This window comes from Manis javanica, chromosome 2, assembly GCF_040802235.1.
Source record: "Manis javanica isolate MJ-LG chromosome 2, MJ_LKY, whole genome shotgun sequence".
Taxonomy (NCBI): domain Eukaryota; kingdom Metazoa; phylum Chordata; class Mammalia; order Pholidota; family Manidae; genus Manis; species Manis javanica.
The window spans coordinates 34933403-34951762 of NC_133157.1; the positions used below are offsets into that span (position 1 = coordinate 34933403).

The window sequence follows — 18360 nt, forward strand, 5'->3', positions numbered from 1 at the left end:
TGCCGCTCCTCACCCCATCCCCTGGATTCTGCCACAGCTGCCTCTTCCTGGTACTGAGCCTCTTCCCAGCTTTCCTTTCTGAGAGCTCAGTGGACACAGTGGAAATGGACCCAAATTCACAGAGCACCTCCTTCCTCTGGCCTCAGCGGCACTGTCTGCATGATGGGAGAACTGGGCTTGGCCACCCAGCAGCAGGCCAGCTCTCCCACCCTCTGCCTGTAGGGATCATAGCCCTTGCGTGAGCCCACAGTCCCTTTCCTGGGATCCAGTCCCTTTCTGCTTTTCATCTGAGTCAGAACAGAAGAAAGCAACTCAGCCTGCCCCTCACAGCTCAACCCTCTGGGACCAAGCCAGAGGGAAGGTTCCTGCCAGGATGTTTGCAGGGCCTTTGATGCCACAACAGGAGTTTAGGCTTTATCTTGTGGGCACTGGGGGGGTTTATGGTCACATCTCCTTTCAGGATGGTCACTGATTAGATACCCTTCTTCACCCATGAAACTGACAAAGAATTGTTTTTAAGTCTATCCTTAACTACAGTGCAGTGACATAGGTAACAGCATACACTGCCAGTGGGGATGGGGATAAATTAATATGCATTTCCTGCAAAATAAGTTGGAAGTAAGACTCAAGACACTTGAAGACTCTCAGACTTTTGACCTGACATCTGTACTTTTAGGAATTAGTCTGAGAAAATAATTATAGGCACAAAGATTTATGTATAAGGATATTACATACAGCATAATTTACAGTACAAAATATTGTAAGAATCTTAATGTCAAACCATAGAATGTTTAAACAGATCCTTGGTGGAGTCCAATGACAGAAGGTGATGTAGCCATAAGATTTCTAATGAATTTCTGAAGAATATTTGATGGTGGGAAATGCTCACATAATTAACATAGTTAATTACAATGTAATGTAATGCAATCTAATGTAATTAATAGAAACCAAAAGAACACATAACTCTGTATTCAGTATGATCCCAGTTTTTTAAAAGTATTTTTCTTATGGATAATGAATAAGTATGTATATGGAAATTCTGAAAACTATGATAAAATATTAACTAACAGTTATTTCCTTTGGGTGACTGGGGTTATAGGTATTGTTTTCTTAATTCCAATATTATCCAATATTTCTAAAATGAATGTGACTTGAACTTAAGAAATAATGTTACTCATTTTAAGAAAAGGAAGATCAGCCCGGGCTCCCGAGCCGAGGGCAGCCGAGGAGGCCTCCAGCCTGAGGGCAGGAAGTGAGGAAGCTAGTGCCTGGACCCAGGCACTGGGGGTGGGGGTTAGGGGGCAGTCAAGCAGAGAGGGGGGAGCCAGGAAGCATCTGGGGTATACATACGATGCAGAGGCAGATGAGAAGAGAGGACTGGGGGTGGATGCCTGGATTTCTGGCTTATTTGGGTCACAGCCCTGCTACCACTGCAACAGAGATGGGGAAGGTGAGAGAAGGGCATGGTGATGAGTCTGTTCCCTGGAGTTCTGGTTTCCACCAGGTTCTCCAACGGCACTGTTCTATAAGCAACCAGAAAATAAGTGGTAACAATTTTCTGCTGTTTTACTTTGCCTATGTTTGTAATAAAATTCCATAGGACAACTCATAGTACAGTAGTGGGAAAATGTGCAGCAGCTGCTGCTTTACTAAAGGCTGTTTTTAAGTCCCTAAACTGTGTCAAATTGTTAACCTTTATTGGACAGGTGAAGGGAAATGAAAGGAAAGGAAGGGAAGAGGGAGATGGGAAGGGAAAGGGAAAAGGACACCTGTAGAAACTCACGCACCTGACTCAGTCCCTGACTGAATGTCCTATCTAGCCCTTCGCTTTCCTTAAACTTCCATGAATCCAGGTCCTCATGACAATCCTGAAAAAAGACACCCCATTTCACAGCCCAGGATACCCAGGTCTAGGACAGGGGAGCCATGGCGGCCAGACCTCAGTCCAAGGGGCAGGACTGTAACGAGACCCAGGTTTCAGATTCTCTGTCCAGTGTCTCTTCTGTACCCATCTCACCCCAGCCAGGCCCTCCTGGGACATCACAAGAAGCCCAGGGTCTCTGAAGCCCCATAGCTGCAAAATCTGCACACTTGTGTAGTTGCAGAGTTTGAACTTTAAATTGGGCAGGAACTGTGAGGTCCCCAAGGACAGGGAGCAAGGGAGCTGTCTGTGTGCCAGGGGACCGGGAGGCTGGTCCTCCAGGCCTCGGCCATGGCCCATCTCAGCATCGTGTGACTACTGGTAACTAACTCAGCCCTTCCCAGCTCCGCCCGCCTAAGCCTGAGGGCAGCCCACCCGGCAGCTGGCACCTGCTACCTGTATGCGCTAAGGCCACTGGGCCAGTAAGTAAGAGGTGAGGGGACTCCCTCTAGCAAGTTGACTATTCTCATGAAATCTTTTCTTAAACATATTGAAAAACCAGACTATTTGCTTGGGGAAGAGGACATAACAATACTAAAAATATCAGCTGACAATAAGCTACCACTGAGAGATTACTTACCATGTGCCAGGCTCTGTGCTAAGAGCTTTGCATGCATCATCTCATTAGATCCTCAAAATGACCCCACGAGGAAGGACTACTCTTATCTTCATGTTACAGGTAAGGAAGGGGAGGCTGAGAAACTGTTAGCAGGTGGCAGTTCTGGGACTGGGGCTGGTCAGTCTGCAAAGCCCATACTCTCCTGCTGTGCTAAATAGCAAGGAAGCAGTGAAGCAGGAATCCTAGCTCCAGGCATGTCAGAGAAATTTAACAGAAGCTTTCATTTTGTTATGCCCCTCACCATTCTTTTAAAATATTTTGTGAGGCCTAAAATTAGTGTTAAATGGCTCAAACTAGATTTACCAGCCAATGGAATTGATATGATGTGTACCTTGCAAAGTACTTGGGTCTGTCATACTTCAGGGTTGGAAGTGGCAGGAAAGATGTGAGGAAATGTTTCAGGGCTACAGAGTACCAAAAGGAGAAAGTTGACCCAGCTCACTCAGCAGAATCAGAACAAGGGCAAGAATCAAACCCCAGTCTGCCATTCCCAGCTCAGGACTCCCAGTCCTGGTTCATGGCATCACCCTGCTTCTCAGGAGGTGTCAAACTGGGCAGTGGAATTAAGACAATTATTCTCAGAGACACTCAATTCCCCTCTCTCTGTGAACCATTTTGCATAACACGATAGAGTCTGAGACATTAGCAGACAGATGCTAGAGTGGTTTTCTGAGTGTATTGTGGAAAGTCAACATACCTAAACATTTAGCAATGTTTCTGGTTCTCCTCCTTCTGGATATTTGGTAGGATGACACAGGGCCAGGGGTTGTGGGCAGATGTGACACAACTCACTTCTGGGTGGAAGCATTTAACTTCGGATGTGCATGTTCTAATGTGTTCTTCTCCAGCCATAACAAGTGGTGATGTCCCAGATGGTGAAGCCTCCATCAGCCAGGGTTTCTGAGGAGGAAAACATGGAACAGAGCCCCCTGAAAATCTACAGCGGACATGCAGCATGAGAAAGAAACCTTTGTCATGGTAAGCCACTAAAATTAAGAGGCTGTGTGTCACTGCAGTAGACCAAGCTCATCTTAACTGACACACCACGGGAACAGCAGCTGCACCCCATGTCCCATCTTGTCCCACGTTAGCCAAAGCTGTAACCTGGCAACACGGTATTTTCTAAACACAGACTTACTCATGTGGGGCCATAAGCCTGTGGGCTCTTGGGCTGGTTCTAATCGCCATGAATGTGTTACGATCAGACTTTCAAATTGTGAGGAAACCCACTATTCTCTTGATTTAGCTCTCCGGAAGTAGCTGCTGTGGTGGCAGGTAGAAGACTGGTACCCCTAAGGCTCCCCAAGCTATTATGACGACATTGCTCTGCTGGTGTGCTGTATCAGTGGGGAGGTGATCTCAAAGTAAGACACTCCCACACCTGTCATGTCAGAATTTGAGGTTAACGTAGGTCTTTCTGTAGCAACACACCCAACAAAACCCAAGCCTTTATACTTGAATCTGAAATACTATTAGCGTAATCTAGCCACATGGAGTCACAACCCAGAAAAGATGCCAGATTAGAACCTGGCTTTCCCTCCTCCTGTGACATCATCGCCACTTTCATTTATCCTGAAGAGCTCTATGGAGGCCAGGAAGTGAGTCACCTGGCTTTCATGACCAGAGTTAAACCCTGTGACCAGTGGCTCTACTGGGATATCATGTTCTTACATGTTTTTAAAAATAACATGTTTTATGATTCCTTAAGGAGAGATACCCCAAACCAGGCTTACACATCCATACAATGGAAATATTTGGCCTTTGTGGCTAAAAGAACAGTAGGCGAGCCTCATCCACTGCCTGCCTGCCTTCCAGAGCTCACTTCCCCAGACGCGAGGAAGATGTGTAGCCCTTGTGATAGCTGTGGCGTCTTTCCATCCACCAAGTTTTACTGCCCTAGCCCCAGCCCCAGCCCCTAAACAATACCTAGTGCAGAGTAGGCATTCAAAAAACACTGAGCAAATGAATGCATCTGAAATATTATGGGCATAATTCAGCCACAGGAAGTCATAACCTAGAAAAGATGCTTCCTTTTCACAGTAACTCTTTCGATTCCAAAGGAGCATGTGAGACATGAATCCTACTCTATTGCCTCTCTTGACCGCACCCTGGGGAGCAGAAAAGCGAAGGGCCTAGGGAATGAGAATGTACCTCCTCTCCCCTAAGCGACGGCAGGACTGCAGAGCCTAGAGTGACAGCTTGCAGACCCGAAGTACAGCTCTCTCATTGCACAGATGGTGAAACTTCATTCTAGAGGCGGGCCTGACCTGCCCTACATCCCACATCCAGACCGTTTGGCTCCTTGGCCAGCCAGAGCTTTTTCTGACACTCATGTGGTCCAGATAGCAGAGGAGGGAGAATGAGATGGATGGGCAAACCAGACAGCTGTGACAGAGTATGTCCTGCTCGGGGTACAGGGGCACCATAACCTAGAGATGGCCCTGTTTGCACTCTGCCTGGGCAGCTACTCTGTGAGTGTGCTGGGGAACTCCCTCCTCATCGTGCTGAACATGCTAGATCCCCGCCTGCACAGCTCCATGTACCTCTTCCTCAGCAACCTCTCCCTCATGGACATCTGGGGCACATCCGCCATCGTGCCTCTCATGCTGGTCAACCTCCAGGAAGCCCAAAGGACCATCTCCTTCCCTGGCTGCACCCTGCAGATGTACCTGACCCTGTCACTGGGTACGGAGTGCCTGCTCCTGGCCGTGATGGCATATGACCATTACGTGGCCATCTGCCAGCCAATTAGGTACCCAGAGCTCCTGAGTGGGCAGACACGAATGGATGGAGTGCTGAGCTGGAAGACGGCCTTTGCCAATGCCCTGCTGCAGTCCATTCTCACCTGGAGCCTCCCCTTCTGTGGCCATATCATCATCAACCACTCCTGTGAGGTCTTGATGCTGGAACTGGCCTACTGGGACATCTCTCTCAATGTGTTATTAATTGTGGCCATAGCTGTCCTGTCACTGGCCCCGCTCCTACTCATCTGCCTGTCTTATATTTCCATCATTGCTGCCATCCTTAGGGTGCCCCTGCTGCAAGCTGCCACAGAGCCTTCTCCACCTGCTCGGCCCACCTCACAGGGGTTGTGGTTTTCTTTGGGACTATCTCCTTCATGTACTTAAAGCCCAAGGCCAAGGGCCCTGACTTGGAAAAGATGATCGATTACATTGTCCTGTGGGGGCGTAACACCCTCACTGAACCCCCTTGTCTACAGCCTGAGGAGCGCAGGGGTGACAGCTGCCGCTGAAGCTCTGCTGAGGGGAGATCTGCTCTCCAGGAAGTGTCCCGCCTTTCCTGTGGCTCTCCACCTCCAGCCAGCAGCATAAACTAGGCTACACTGTGGCCAGGACTCCAAGCTCCAGTGGCTTAAAACCACAAAGGTTTGTCTCGTGCTCATGCTGCAGGGCCACCAGAGGATGCGAGGGGGTCTTCCCTGCATCATCGTCATCCCTCTGGAACTCAGGGTGATAAAGTGGCTACCATCCGGAGCACTGCTGGTCACCATAGCAAAAGGAAGAACATGACAAAGCCTGCACTGCCTCTCCAGCTTCCACTCACACTCCTTCCACTGACATTCTGCTCCTAGAGATGGTTGCTTGTGCTCTGCGGGCAGCTCCCCAGTGACTGTGTTGGGGAGCTCACTCAGAGAGCCAAGGCGCTCCCATCAAGGGGCAGAGGAAGCACACCTGCCACGTGTCTGCAAGCAGGGGGAGGACTGCGAACCTGTGAAGAGCCTCATGGCTGCCAATCACCCCACAGTCAGCCTAAGAGCTAGCACACATGCCTTCCTTTTCTGACCATCCTCCTTTCACTGGCTGCGGCCAGATTCACCATCCTGGGAAAGCCATGTGAGCTCACTTGTGGTGGCTCTGTACTGGGTCAAGCGAACTGGGTCAGAAGTGTACCATGCAGAATCTCCTTGCCTGTGTGGTTCTGGGTTAGGATTGACCACAAGGAAAATGGCCTGGAATTTGGAAGGCAACAGTGAAGCCGTGCCAGATGCTGCGGGAGTGTCCCATGCTGTCGCTGACCCGCAGGCTCACCTTGGATGTAGTGTGGCCCCTCCAGCTCCCACCATGTGGCTGGCCTCCTGCAGCTGTTCTGAGTCCTGTACCCAGTGCAGCTCCACAGCAGAGTGCCAGCTTCTTCTGCAGGTCACCAGTGTCACGGAGAATAAAGGTAGTGAGAGCCAGACACAGGTTCCAGTTTGTCCTCCTGGACATGTTTGTCCTCACCTTCCCACACCTAGTGCCGGCCAGCCCAGCAGACACGGTGACTCCAGGCCCAACACCAGATGCACAGGTAAAGCTTTGCACGCACTTCCCCAACTGCTCTCACAACTGCATACATTTATTCTCTATAACAAATCTCTTATATCACTCACTTGCTATGATATTCTTGTCACTTTGGTCACACCGTGACTGATCACTCTTCTGATCAAAACTTTCATGGTTCCCCATTACCACAGCATTAAATCCAGGTTCTTCAGCTAAGTCTTCAGGCCCTCCAGAATCCACTAACCTCCTTCACATGGACTGGCTCCCTCACTGTCTTACCTGTACTGCCCGCACCTCTGTATCTTACTCATGCTGTTCTCTGGTAAGACCTGGGACTGGTTCTCAAAGCCAGTTTAGACACCATCTCTTTCATGCATCTTTCCTGATGCACTTTGAAAGTGCTGTTTCCTTGACATCCTACGGCACATGGGTGAACCTTTCATTTGGCAACCCATTCTTCTGGGTGTTCATGGAATTTCACCACAATGTGACCTCCTTGAGGGCAGAGCTCACCAGGTCTGGCTCATCTCTACAGCTCCCACAGTGCTTTCCTTATACATTTACTGAATTGAGTTGTCACTCAGATGCAGTTCTGGGCGTCTGGGAATCGAGCCCTGTGCTGCTTAATGTCCCAAGAAGTCACAGGCAGTCGGGGAACTTAGTCTGGTCGTGTGGACAGACACGAGCAGTAGCACTCCGGCCACAGCCTGTACCCCAGGAAGGCAGGGGTTGTTTGCATCTTGGGTTTCCCGTTCTGCCCCACTGAGACACATCAGGAGACAACAATGGACCCCCATTTGGGGAGCCAGGGGACCATAGTTCCCGACCTGCTTCAGCTACTCTGCCTAGCAGTCTTCCAGCTACCCCCAGAACTCCACAGCCTCCTCAGACTCAAACTGTCTGAAACGGAACTCGTCATGCTGACCCCCAAAGTTGTGGCACCATCTTGGGAAATGGCATCATCATTCCCCAAGTCACCAAACCAGAAACATGGCAGTCATCATAGTCGCTCAGAAGGGCACATCACTTCCACTTCTACATCATTGGCCACTGCAAGGCACATGGCCTTACTACCCCATACATCCAATTGGTCACTAAATCCTATAGAATCTACCTCTTAATACCTCTTAAACTGATGTCCTCCTTCCCACTGACACTGCCTTAAGAAGTTGTCACCATCTCCCTCAAATACTGCAACAGCTGTCTGAACCATTGCCCTCTAAACTCTCCCCAAAATCCGTCCTCTGTACTAGCCACCAAACCAACCTGAAAAAAAAAAACAGATAGTACACCAATCTGATCATGCTGCTCTTCTGCTTAAATCCCTCCAATGGCTCATTTCCTGTAGACCCCCAACTATCCACCCAACCTTATCACTGGCTCCTTGCCTCCACCCACACACTCTCTCCAGGCCCAGGCCCACTGAACTATTCCCAGTTGCCTAATAACATCCGTCTTTCCCGCCTCTGTGTCTCCTCTCTCATGTCCAAACACTTCTTGACCTTTAGCTAACATACACTGGACACTTACTGCATGCCAGGCTACGTGCTGTGCTGTATTCTACGTGCTTTCCTAGCTGGGAAGCAAATGAAATGATACAAATCTCAGGGGAGGAATGCAGAATGGACACTGGTGACCAGAGAGAACACTTCCAACATCTGGGCCTTCTGGAAACTCAATTCCAACCTCAAACTACCCACCTCTTTCAGAAAGCCCCTTCTGACCCCTCTTAGCTGGGTGGGGTCTGTCCCAGCTCTGTCTCCCTCTTCTGTACTCTGCTGACTCTCTTCTGGACCCCAGCCATTTGGGTTCATGCATCCTAGTGACCTGACTCCATACATCCTAATGTGGTGGGATAATGTTTCTGACACAGGAACAGATGCCAAGCCCACACCTCTTACTCTCCCTCATCATTGGCCATATCACAAGCTGCTCAGTGCCCCAAATAAGAGAGGTGATTGCACAAAGTGGAGAACAAAGGGATGCTTTCCTGGTTTTTGAGCTTCAAAAGCCTAAGTTCTAAAGGGAACAGAAAAGACTTAAGGCATACATACAAGATTTGGAGAGAACATAAGTAAAAGGCAGGCTTCCCACCACTAGATTAATAAATGATTTCCTAAACTAGGAAGGAGAAAGAGAGCGAAGGAGGGGACATAGAGCATGGCACAGAAAGTTCCCTGAGCCCTACTCCCCAGACCAAACCCACGGACACAGGTCTGCAGGATCTCGAAGCTGGAGCAACTCATGCCCCGTTGGTCATGTAAAACCCAGAACAGAGCCCAAGAGCAGAAACGGCTTCCAGGTGTGTCCATGTAGCCAAGGAGTCACAGGTGTTTGCAGGTGGTGCCAAAGAGGCAGAGAGCACCTCCGACCTAAGAAGGGCTATGTGGGCAGGAATAAGACGCTGCTCTGGAAATGGCCTGTGTGCATGCTGACTGGGGCCTGGGTGGAAGGGTGGCCATCTCAGGGGCCTGGGACAGTACAGACCCTGGTGATCAGACAGAATGCTCCCACAACATGTTTGCATTACGTACCCTCGGGACTCAGTCGGGACCCTTGTGGAAGGAGGAGAAAACCCAAATTGACGAAAGATTGTTTCTGGCACTCAGGCAAAATCAGGGCAAAATACAGAAGTTACATTGTTGTGATAGTTCTTGCACATCTGAGATTTGTACCTGCTAGTCCAGTTTCCTGAGACCTCAGCTTCCTTTCCTGATGAGTGAGGCCACCACAGGGGAGGTCTGAGTCACCTCAGTGCACGTGCACGTGCACGCACACACTCACACACACCCAACTCATAGCTCTATACTCCCAGATGCTGCAGCCTGACAGGATGGGGCAAAAGCCTCCAACAGTAGCTCCAGCAGTTCATCCCAGAGTTCCCATTATCCCTAATTTCCTCAGGGTCCCTCTTTCCCTCTCCCTCCCCACTCTTGGCCCCAGGACAAAAGGCAATGCAGAACCAGCAAAGACTTCATTGGAGACACAGTAGACTCCACCTGCATCAAGTCAGGATGCCAGCCACTCCATCCCCAGGCCCTGCCCCATCCGTCCTGCAACCCCCCCTTCCAGCACAGCCCAGCACAGAAGCTGCCTCTGGGCAGGAAGACTGAGGCCAGAGTTGCTGAGCTGCTGGAAGATCTGGAGACGCAGTTTCCCAAAGATGGACTCCATTTCCTCAGGAATGACACCATGTCCTGAAAAGGCTTCCCTTCCTGGGAAGGAATCCATGTCCTCAGAAGGGCTCCACATCCCTGGGAAGGGCTCCGTCCCCCAGGAGGGACTCCTGGGTCCTGGTGGGGCTCTGTGGCCCTGCACAGGCTCCAGTCCTTAAGGTCTCCATGGATGCAGAAGGACTCCAGGCCTTCAGGAAGTAAGCCAGGTCCCTGGAAGAGCTCCATGTCCTTAACACTCCATGTCCTCAAGACATACAACTTGTCTCTTATCCCTGGGAGGGCTCCATGCTCCCAGGAAACACGGAAGAATAGTTCTCTGCCCCTGGGAAGGGTTCATGCTCCCCAAGGCCCAGGCCCAAAGCCCTTCTCAGCTGGCGCAGATGCTGCTCACAGTGGTCCCTCCTGGACCCACAAGGCCCAGCTCCTCCTGCTCATTGATGCACAGCTGGTAACCACAGCCCCGAGCCCGGGCTCCAGATGGGACCCGGTGGTCAGTCTTCGCACGAGGGGGCAGCAGGAAGCCCACACTGCCAGCAATGAGCATATGCCAAATGCTGTGGATGTAGAAGTAGTTGTCTTGGGTCTCCACAAAAGCATAGAGCAAGACGGCACTCCCTGCAATGAGGCTGCCCGGGCACAGGTAGAAAAGCCAGCGGCGCCACGTAGGTGGGTAGCAGTGCCGGCGGCGGACACTGCGGAACGTCTGGGGGAAGCAGAGAAGTGGGGCTCAGGAATGTGAGGCCTTGGAACCCAATCCAGAGCCAGTCATTCTCAGGCTTTCCCTGAGCCTTGGTCGTGACCTGGAGGCACCTGCCAAGACTGGGCAGCACAGTGATGATGACAGGGTCCGGGCCCACCTGCTGCTGGGGACCAGTACCCAGGGCCCTGCACCCAAGTCTCGGTGGGACCCACACCCCCCACCAGCCCTCCCAACTTTACCCAGGCTGTGGCCAAGATTCCCAGGGCGAAGAGACTGGGTCCAAGGAGGTTCCAGAGCCCATGCCGGTCAAGCTGCAATGCCATGGACAGCAGCATAGCCCCCAGCAGATACAGCACCTAGAGAAAGAGGACACCAGCAGCTGGGCAGGGTGGCATGAGGCACTTGGCAGTGCCCCCAGGGAGAGGCTGGGGTGGAGTCCAAGTAGACTTTGGCTAAGGGTGTCCCCCAGGGCCCACTCGGGACTGACCTGCTTGACCACAGGCTGTAAACGAGCCATGGCAATGACAGTGACCCACACAGACATCAAGGAGCCCAGGAAATCACAGAACTGCAGCACATCATAGTCCATGATGCAGAAAACCACAATGCCTGGCTGGTCACAGGCATGATAGAACTGGAAAGAAATGACAGGCATTGAGAGAACTTGGGGCAGAGGTCCATGTCTACAAAACTGGAAGACAAGGCTACAAGGGTGGTGGCTGCTGTCAGAAAAGCAGAGGTCAGAGGTCACAGACTAAGCAGAAATGAGAAACGCCCGACTCCCCACTCCTGAGAAGACTGTTGTGGGAACGCCTCCCCTGCCTCCTAAGTTGTATATATCTGGTGCCTTGACCCTCACCCTCACCATCCTAATCCTCCTGCTTCTGAAATGTGTTGTGGAGAGCACCAGGCAAGAGGGGCCCAGGTCTCTCAAGCTGAGGCCAATCCTTCCCTAACTCCCCATGCTCACTATGGGTCCCCACCTATAATCCTCGCCCATGGTTCAAGCTCTGGGGCTGGCCTCTGGCCTCTCGGCCCACCCAGACCCCAAGCCTCCCTGCATGTCTCATGTTCTTCTGATAGCTCAGTCTCTAACTTAGGCTTCACCTTCAGACTTTCCACTAACTGGCCTCTTCACCCACCCAATGTGAAGTCACAGTAAGATAAAAGGCAGTCTCCCAAAGCCACGGAGAAGAGCATGGCACTCCATGCCCTGGGCAGGAATTTAGGGAAGGGGCAGTGCCCACCTATCCTATGCTGTGGGGAACAAAGTAAAAAGTAAGGCATTCAGGAGCTTCAAAGGACAGAGGACACAAGTGGAACTGGATCTAGCTCTCCTGGGCACCACAATAAAGGAAGCCAAGATCTGCCAGCAGCCTGCCTTGGTCTTTGGGCCCAACCCTGTGCCTCCCTGGACGACGCTACCATGGCATCTAGCATCCTGCATTCCCTTATTTATGAAAAGAGTCATCCCTGGGGATCCGAGTTCTTGTTGTCTTAGAGCATTTGCTGTCACCTTTCTCTGAACTTCTGTGTAGAATTTATGTGATTTGAGTACTTATTGATACCAAACACTAAGAATATGTATGGTTTTAATACCTTTGATGCAAAGACGACAGGAACATGCCATCTTTGTGTGTCATATGCTTTATGAGCTCACCCTGACAAAAGATAATGGTTAGGACCTCTGAGGACTGATGTCACGGTGGCTCACTCCACCCATCTCCTGACATCATCCCTGCTCAGGAATAATGGGTTGTTATGGTGATGTAAGCAGGGTTAAGAAGAAAATTTTAAAGTTATCATGGGAGAGAAAAGTTTTGACCTGTATAAACTTGATCAAAATCTACTCACTGGAGTTGAGCTTGAGACATACAAGCAGATTTTAGGGAATCAAAAACATTTCTTAAGGTTCTGTAAATCAATCTGCTTGATCTCTGGTCCCCTGCATGTTAACCCAGGTCCTCAGGGAGGCATGGCTACTGAGGGCATCTCTTGGTAGGAGAAACACATTGGTGCAGTTGCCAGGGTTGGAGTAAAAAAACATCAGGCTGAACTGAAGCTGGGGCAGGAAGGCTAGGTGTTGTACCATCCAAAGGTAGCCTTTGAAGCATCTTGATCATTAACTGAAGTGGTCCTTTAGGCACTACTTTCAGCCCAAGTCAGTTTCTTCATTACTCTATTAAAAGGCAACCCTAAGTTACAAGGGCTCTGAGCCCAAAAGAGAGATGGATTTATAGACCTCAGCAAGACAGCTATCCAGGCCATCTAGAGCCATGTCCTTGGCTGGCTGTGGGTAGTCCACAGCTAAGCAAAGGGACAGCTGAGCAGCCTCACAAGTCATTCACTCACTGGCAGCAGTGAAGTATCTGTAACTTCTGGGAAGAATGTATATGGGAGAACCTACTCTCCTGTTTGAATGAGTTAGGGTTGAGAATGAGAAGATGGAGGTCAGGCCAGGAAGGAAAGTTCAGAAAAGTGTATTATATCCCAAATACATCTCACAGATCAACCCAACCTTAACAGCATCCCCCTTAGGAAAAAGCAGGTGGGAACTGAAGGTCTGCTGTGAAAAGTGACACAATTCAGCCCAGATGCAGAGTTGCCACCAACAGAATGGGAAAACAGACTCGGAAAGCTCAGTGTCTAGAAACAAAAGATGAGAAGGAAATTGCTTATGTTTCTTTTGAACTTGGTGAAGATTTCATCCAGTCATTTAAATTACAAAATTTATAATTTCAATAGATAAAGCAGACTGAATGAAAATATAAGGGTCAGGAGAAGCTAGTAGTTCGGAAAAATAAAAAAATGATTAAGAAAACTTTAGAGATATTAACTGGCATCGGGAAACTTTGGGTTTGATTCCTGCATATTTTAAGCTGCAAGCCGTGTGTTCCTATCTTCTTTCTTTTCCTTCACTTTGGAGGTTAAGCATATTGTCCCTTCAGGAAGATACTGCTTTGGAATGATGGTGTTTTAAGACTTTTGAAAGATTGGGGACATGGCTCCCTCTTATATATTATTAAATTGAGAAAATGAGTTCTTGGGAACCTGAAGCTACGTCAGCATTAGAATTAGTGTTTCAATATGCCTGAAATAGTTTTTTTTCAATTATTTCTTTTATATGTGCTAATTAACTGGGAGTTTGGTTCCTAAACAAAACAATAGTCTGGTTGTTTTCTATTTTAGCTGTCGGACATTGATTATTCTGCACCTCCAAGACCAGATATAAGTACTGGAGCTCACTAAATTACCCAATACTGTTTTATGGCTTGGATTTTAAGGATTAATTTTACATTTCAGATTCACCAAGCACTTGTTGCATATGCCTGACTTTCAAGTACATAGAAGGAAATACCTCAACATTTCTGGAAGAGGGACTTGTAATAAATCCTTCAATCTCAGATAAGAGAGGATATATAGCAGAAGAAGAAAAGCAAAGCTGAATCACCTAATACTGAGCACCCATCTAAGGGAATAATTACTTGAAGGCTTATTTTCCCTTATACACTGAAAAAAGAGTATAATTGATAATAGAGAGATGTCTCTGGAGTGGAGAGGTTTTGGGGGAAATCATTTCATTTATCTATGACTGGTTATTCTCCAAGTATACTAAAAAGCCAAGGAAATTAAGGTTATAGAAAACCCACAGGGATAGAGTTAAAATTGCAGTGTGAAGTGAGCAACACAATCTACCTTCCATCACTCCTAATCTGACTGCTATCACTGCTGTCTAAAAATGCCATCAGTAAAGTCCATAACTGACTCCTTCATAGGACGCAATACACAAAGGAAACCAGCCAAAAACCTACAGCAGCTTCCTTCACTAAAACTCCTCAGACTGGAGAAGTGGAGAATATAGTATCTTGTCACCATATATTCTGGATATATATTTGTCCCTTCTACCTGCAGCGCTTTACCTGCTTTATTATTCATGCAGCAGAATTCAATATCCATTACCATGGCCCCTACTCATCACCTAACCAGGAGGCATAACTTAAGAGTAAGTAAGGTAAAGCAAATTGCTTGCCAACATAGAATTCCCTGGTGTAACCACATTACCTATCACCTAGAAGCAAATGGCTGGACAGAACATCGAAATGGCCTACTGAAGGCTGTGTTATGGTGCCACCTGGGAGACTCTGCCCTGAAAGTCTGGAATACTCACCTATATGTTTCATGCACAACAGTATGTGCTAAGTTTTAGTCATCTTATACTTTATGCCATGTATATTCATGGGAGAATATCCCCACACTAATAAACCATTCCCCATGCAAAAAATAATACTGCAGTATTGTCCCACTGAAAACTGTGGGCTAACCTTTAGATTGGTATTCCTTTTGTCAACAATAAAAAGGAGAGGTAGAAATGACACAGAAAGATTGGGGAATTTAAGAAATTTACATTAAAAACTGGTGTGTATTAGTATCATTCCAATCTCACTTAACATCTTCCTCAGTTTTGCACATTTCTTTACTTACAAAGTAATTTTGGAAAACTATCCTAAACTGTTTTTTCTGTGTGATTTTACATTTTTATAACATAACTATATAGTTTATCTAATGCTTCAAAACAGAACTCAGATACCACAGAATGTAAAATTGGAAATGCAAATATATTCAATCAATGTAAACATTGGAATATTTGCATTCAGGATATAACAGAAATTACTGCTGTTCTCTTACTTTCTGTTTCCATTTCCTCTTGGAAATAGCCATGGGATTTTGACAAGGGCCACTGAGAATTATTTGTGAGGGGTGAGGCAATAAGAAGGTGGGCTTGCAGTCAGGATGTCAGCTCTGTCTGGGTCTTTTAGGACCCCGTTTCTGAGGACTCAGGCAGCACCATGAAGGATGTGTGGCTTGGACAGTATAGGTCACACTGTGCACCATTGCTGTCTGATATATTTTCCTTGATGATTTCTTACCTTTGGTTTGGTTATATTTTCTGATCTTTTGATAGGCTCTTCTTATCTTTTAAGAATTTGAGAACCGGGAACAAGACAAGGATGCCTACATTCACCACTTTTATTCAACATAGTACTGGAGGTCCTAGCCATGGCAGGCAATCAGACAACATAAAGAACTAAAAGGCATCCAGACGGGGAAGGAAGAAGTTAAACTGTCACTGTTTGCAGATACCATGATATTGTACATAGAAAACCCTAAAGAATCCACACCAAAACTACCAGGACTAATAACTGAATTCAGCAAAGTTGCAGGATATAAAATCAATACACAGAAATCTGTTGAATTCCTATATACTAATGATGAACTAGCAGAAAGAGAAATCAAGAAAACAATTCCATTCACAATTACATCAAAAGGAATAAAATACCTAGGAATAAACCTAACCAAGGAAGTAAAAGACCTATACCCTGAAAACTATAAGACATTCTTAAGAGAAATTAAAGAAGATACCAATAAATGGAAATACATCCCATGCTCATGGATAGGAAGAATTAATATTGTTAAAATGGCCATCCTGCCTAAAGCAATCTACAGATTCAATGCAATCTCTATCAAAATACCAACAGCATTCTTCAATGAACTGGAACAAATAGTTCTAAAATTCATATGGAACCACAAAAGACCCTGAATAGCCAAAGCAATCCGGAGAAGGAAGACTAGAGCTGGGGAGATTACGCTCCCTGACTTCACACTCTACTACAAACCACAATAATCAAGACAATTTGGTACTGGCACAAGAACAGATCCATAGACCAATGGAACAAAACAGAGAGCCCAGACATAAACCCAGGCATATATGGTCAATTAATATATGATAAAGGAGCCATGGATATACAATGGGGAAATGATAGCTTCTTCAACAGCTGGTGTTGGCAAAACTGGACAGCTACATTTAAGAGAATGAAACTGGATTATACTCCATACACAAGAGTAAACTCAAAATGGATCAAAGACCTGAATGTAAGTCATGAAACCATAAAACTCTTAGAAGAAAGCACAGGCAAAAATCTCTTAACTATAAACATGAGCAACTTTTTCCTGAATGCATCTCCTCAGGCAAGAGAAACAAAAGCAAAAATGAACAAATGGGACTATATCAAGCTGAAAAGCTTCCAAAAAGGCATCCTAGAGTATGGGAGAATATATTTGTAAATGATATATCTGACAAGGGGTTAACATCCAAAATATATAAAGAACTCACACACCTCAACACCCAAAAAGCAAATATCCTGATTAAAAAATGGACAGAGGATCTGAACAGACACTTCTCCAAAGAAGAAATTCAGATGGCCAACAGGCACATGAAAAGATGCTCCACATCGCTAATTATCAGGGAAGTGCAAATTAAAACCACAATGAGATATCACCTCACACCAGTTAGGATGACCAACATCGAAAAGACTAGGAACAACAAATGATGGCAAGAATGCGGAGAAAGGGGACCCTCCTATACTGCTGGTGGGAATGTAAATTAGTTCAACCATGGTGGAAAGCAATTTGGAGGCTCCTCAAAAAACTCAAAATAGAAATACCATTTGACCCAGGAATTCCACTCCTAGGAATTTACCCTAAGCATGCAGGAGCCCTGTTTGAAAAAGCCATATGCACCCCTATGTTTATCGCAGCACTATTTACAACAGTCAATAAATGGAAACAACCTAAGTGTCCATCAGGACATGAATGGATAAAGAAGATGTGGTACATATACACAATGGAATATTGTTCAGCCACAAGAAGAAAAAAAATCCTACCATTTGCAACAACATGGATGGAGCTAGAGGGTATTATGCTCAGTGAAATAAGCCAGGCAGAGAAAGACAAATACCAAATGATTTTCCTCATTTGTGGAGTATAACAACAAAGCAAAACTGAAGGAACAAAACAGCAGCAGACTCTCAGACTCCAAGAAGGAACTAACAGTTACCAAAGGGAAAGGGATTGGGGAGGATGGGTGGGAAGGGAGGGATAAGGGGGAAAAGGCTCATTATGATTAGCACATAAAATGTAGGTGGGGGGGACCCAGGGAAGGCAGTATAACAGAGAAGACAAGTAGTGATTCTATAGCATCTTACTACGCTGATGGACAGTGACTGTAATGGGCTATGTGGTGGGGACTTGATAATAGGGGGAGTCTAGTAACCATAATATTGTTCATGTAATTGTACATTAATGATAGCAAAATTTTTAAAATAAAAATACATAAAAAAACAAAGAAAGTTAAGTTCTGTGTGTTGGTGTGGGCCAGGAATTTTAGGCTCCCCCAGTGTTCCTACTGGGGGAAAGGTCTTGTCTTTTCAGGTTGATGTGTCACTGAATCCAGAAAAAGAGGAGTAATATGGGATTAAACACTCTGGAGCCAATGCCCAGAAGGCTTGTGCGTAGTGCAGGAGAATGGATACACTCTCCCCACATGCTCCCTGCTCCTGATACACTTACATATACTCTTATTAATTGTGAGTCACATTAGATCTGCAAATAGCCAAGAGTGGGCTGGAGGAACAGCTGTTGTTAGAGGATTTGGTGAGCAACAGTATAAAGGGCATCTGGCAATAAAAAACAGTGTCTAATATAAAAATAGAACGAGACACGATTCTTAGAGTAGGTCTAAAAGGGGGGCCCATCAAGCACAATTGAAGTGTGCTCTTCTCACCCAGCCTAAGAGGCCAAGGTCTCTCTACATGGCATGGTTC

General features: G+C 47.0%; 1 protein-coding gene and 1 pseudogene across 11 annotated transcripts in view; one reads left to right on the plus strand and one right to left on the minus strand.

The window, feature by feature from the left end:
• The first annotated feature begins 1926 nt into the window (after positions 1–1926).
• Positions 1927–9311, plus strand: LOC108404623 (olfactory receptor 13C7-like; annotated as a pseudogene).
• A 465-nt stretch (positions 9312–9776) lies between these two features.
• Positions 9777–18360, minus strand: part of TMEM8B (transmembrane protein 8B) — a 39013-nt gene continuing 30429 nt past the window's right edge. For 9 of the 11 annotated variants that reach the window (XM_017675096.3, XM_017674640.3, XM_073227697.1 and 6 more), the window contains 3 exons: positions 11187–11333; positions 10939–11055; positions 9777–10702 (listed from right to left, as the gene is read on the minus strand). In XM_017675096.3, the coding sequence (XP_017530585.2) occupies positions 10367–10702; positions 10939–11055; positions 11187–11333 (600 nt within the window). In that variant the 3' untranslated portion in view covers positions 9777–10366. Of the gene's footprint in view, positions 10703–10938; positions 11056–11186; positions 11334–18360 lie in introns of those variants that run through there. The other 2 variants (XM_017674498.3, XR_005055410.2) reach the window with 2 other exon arrangements.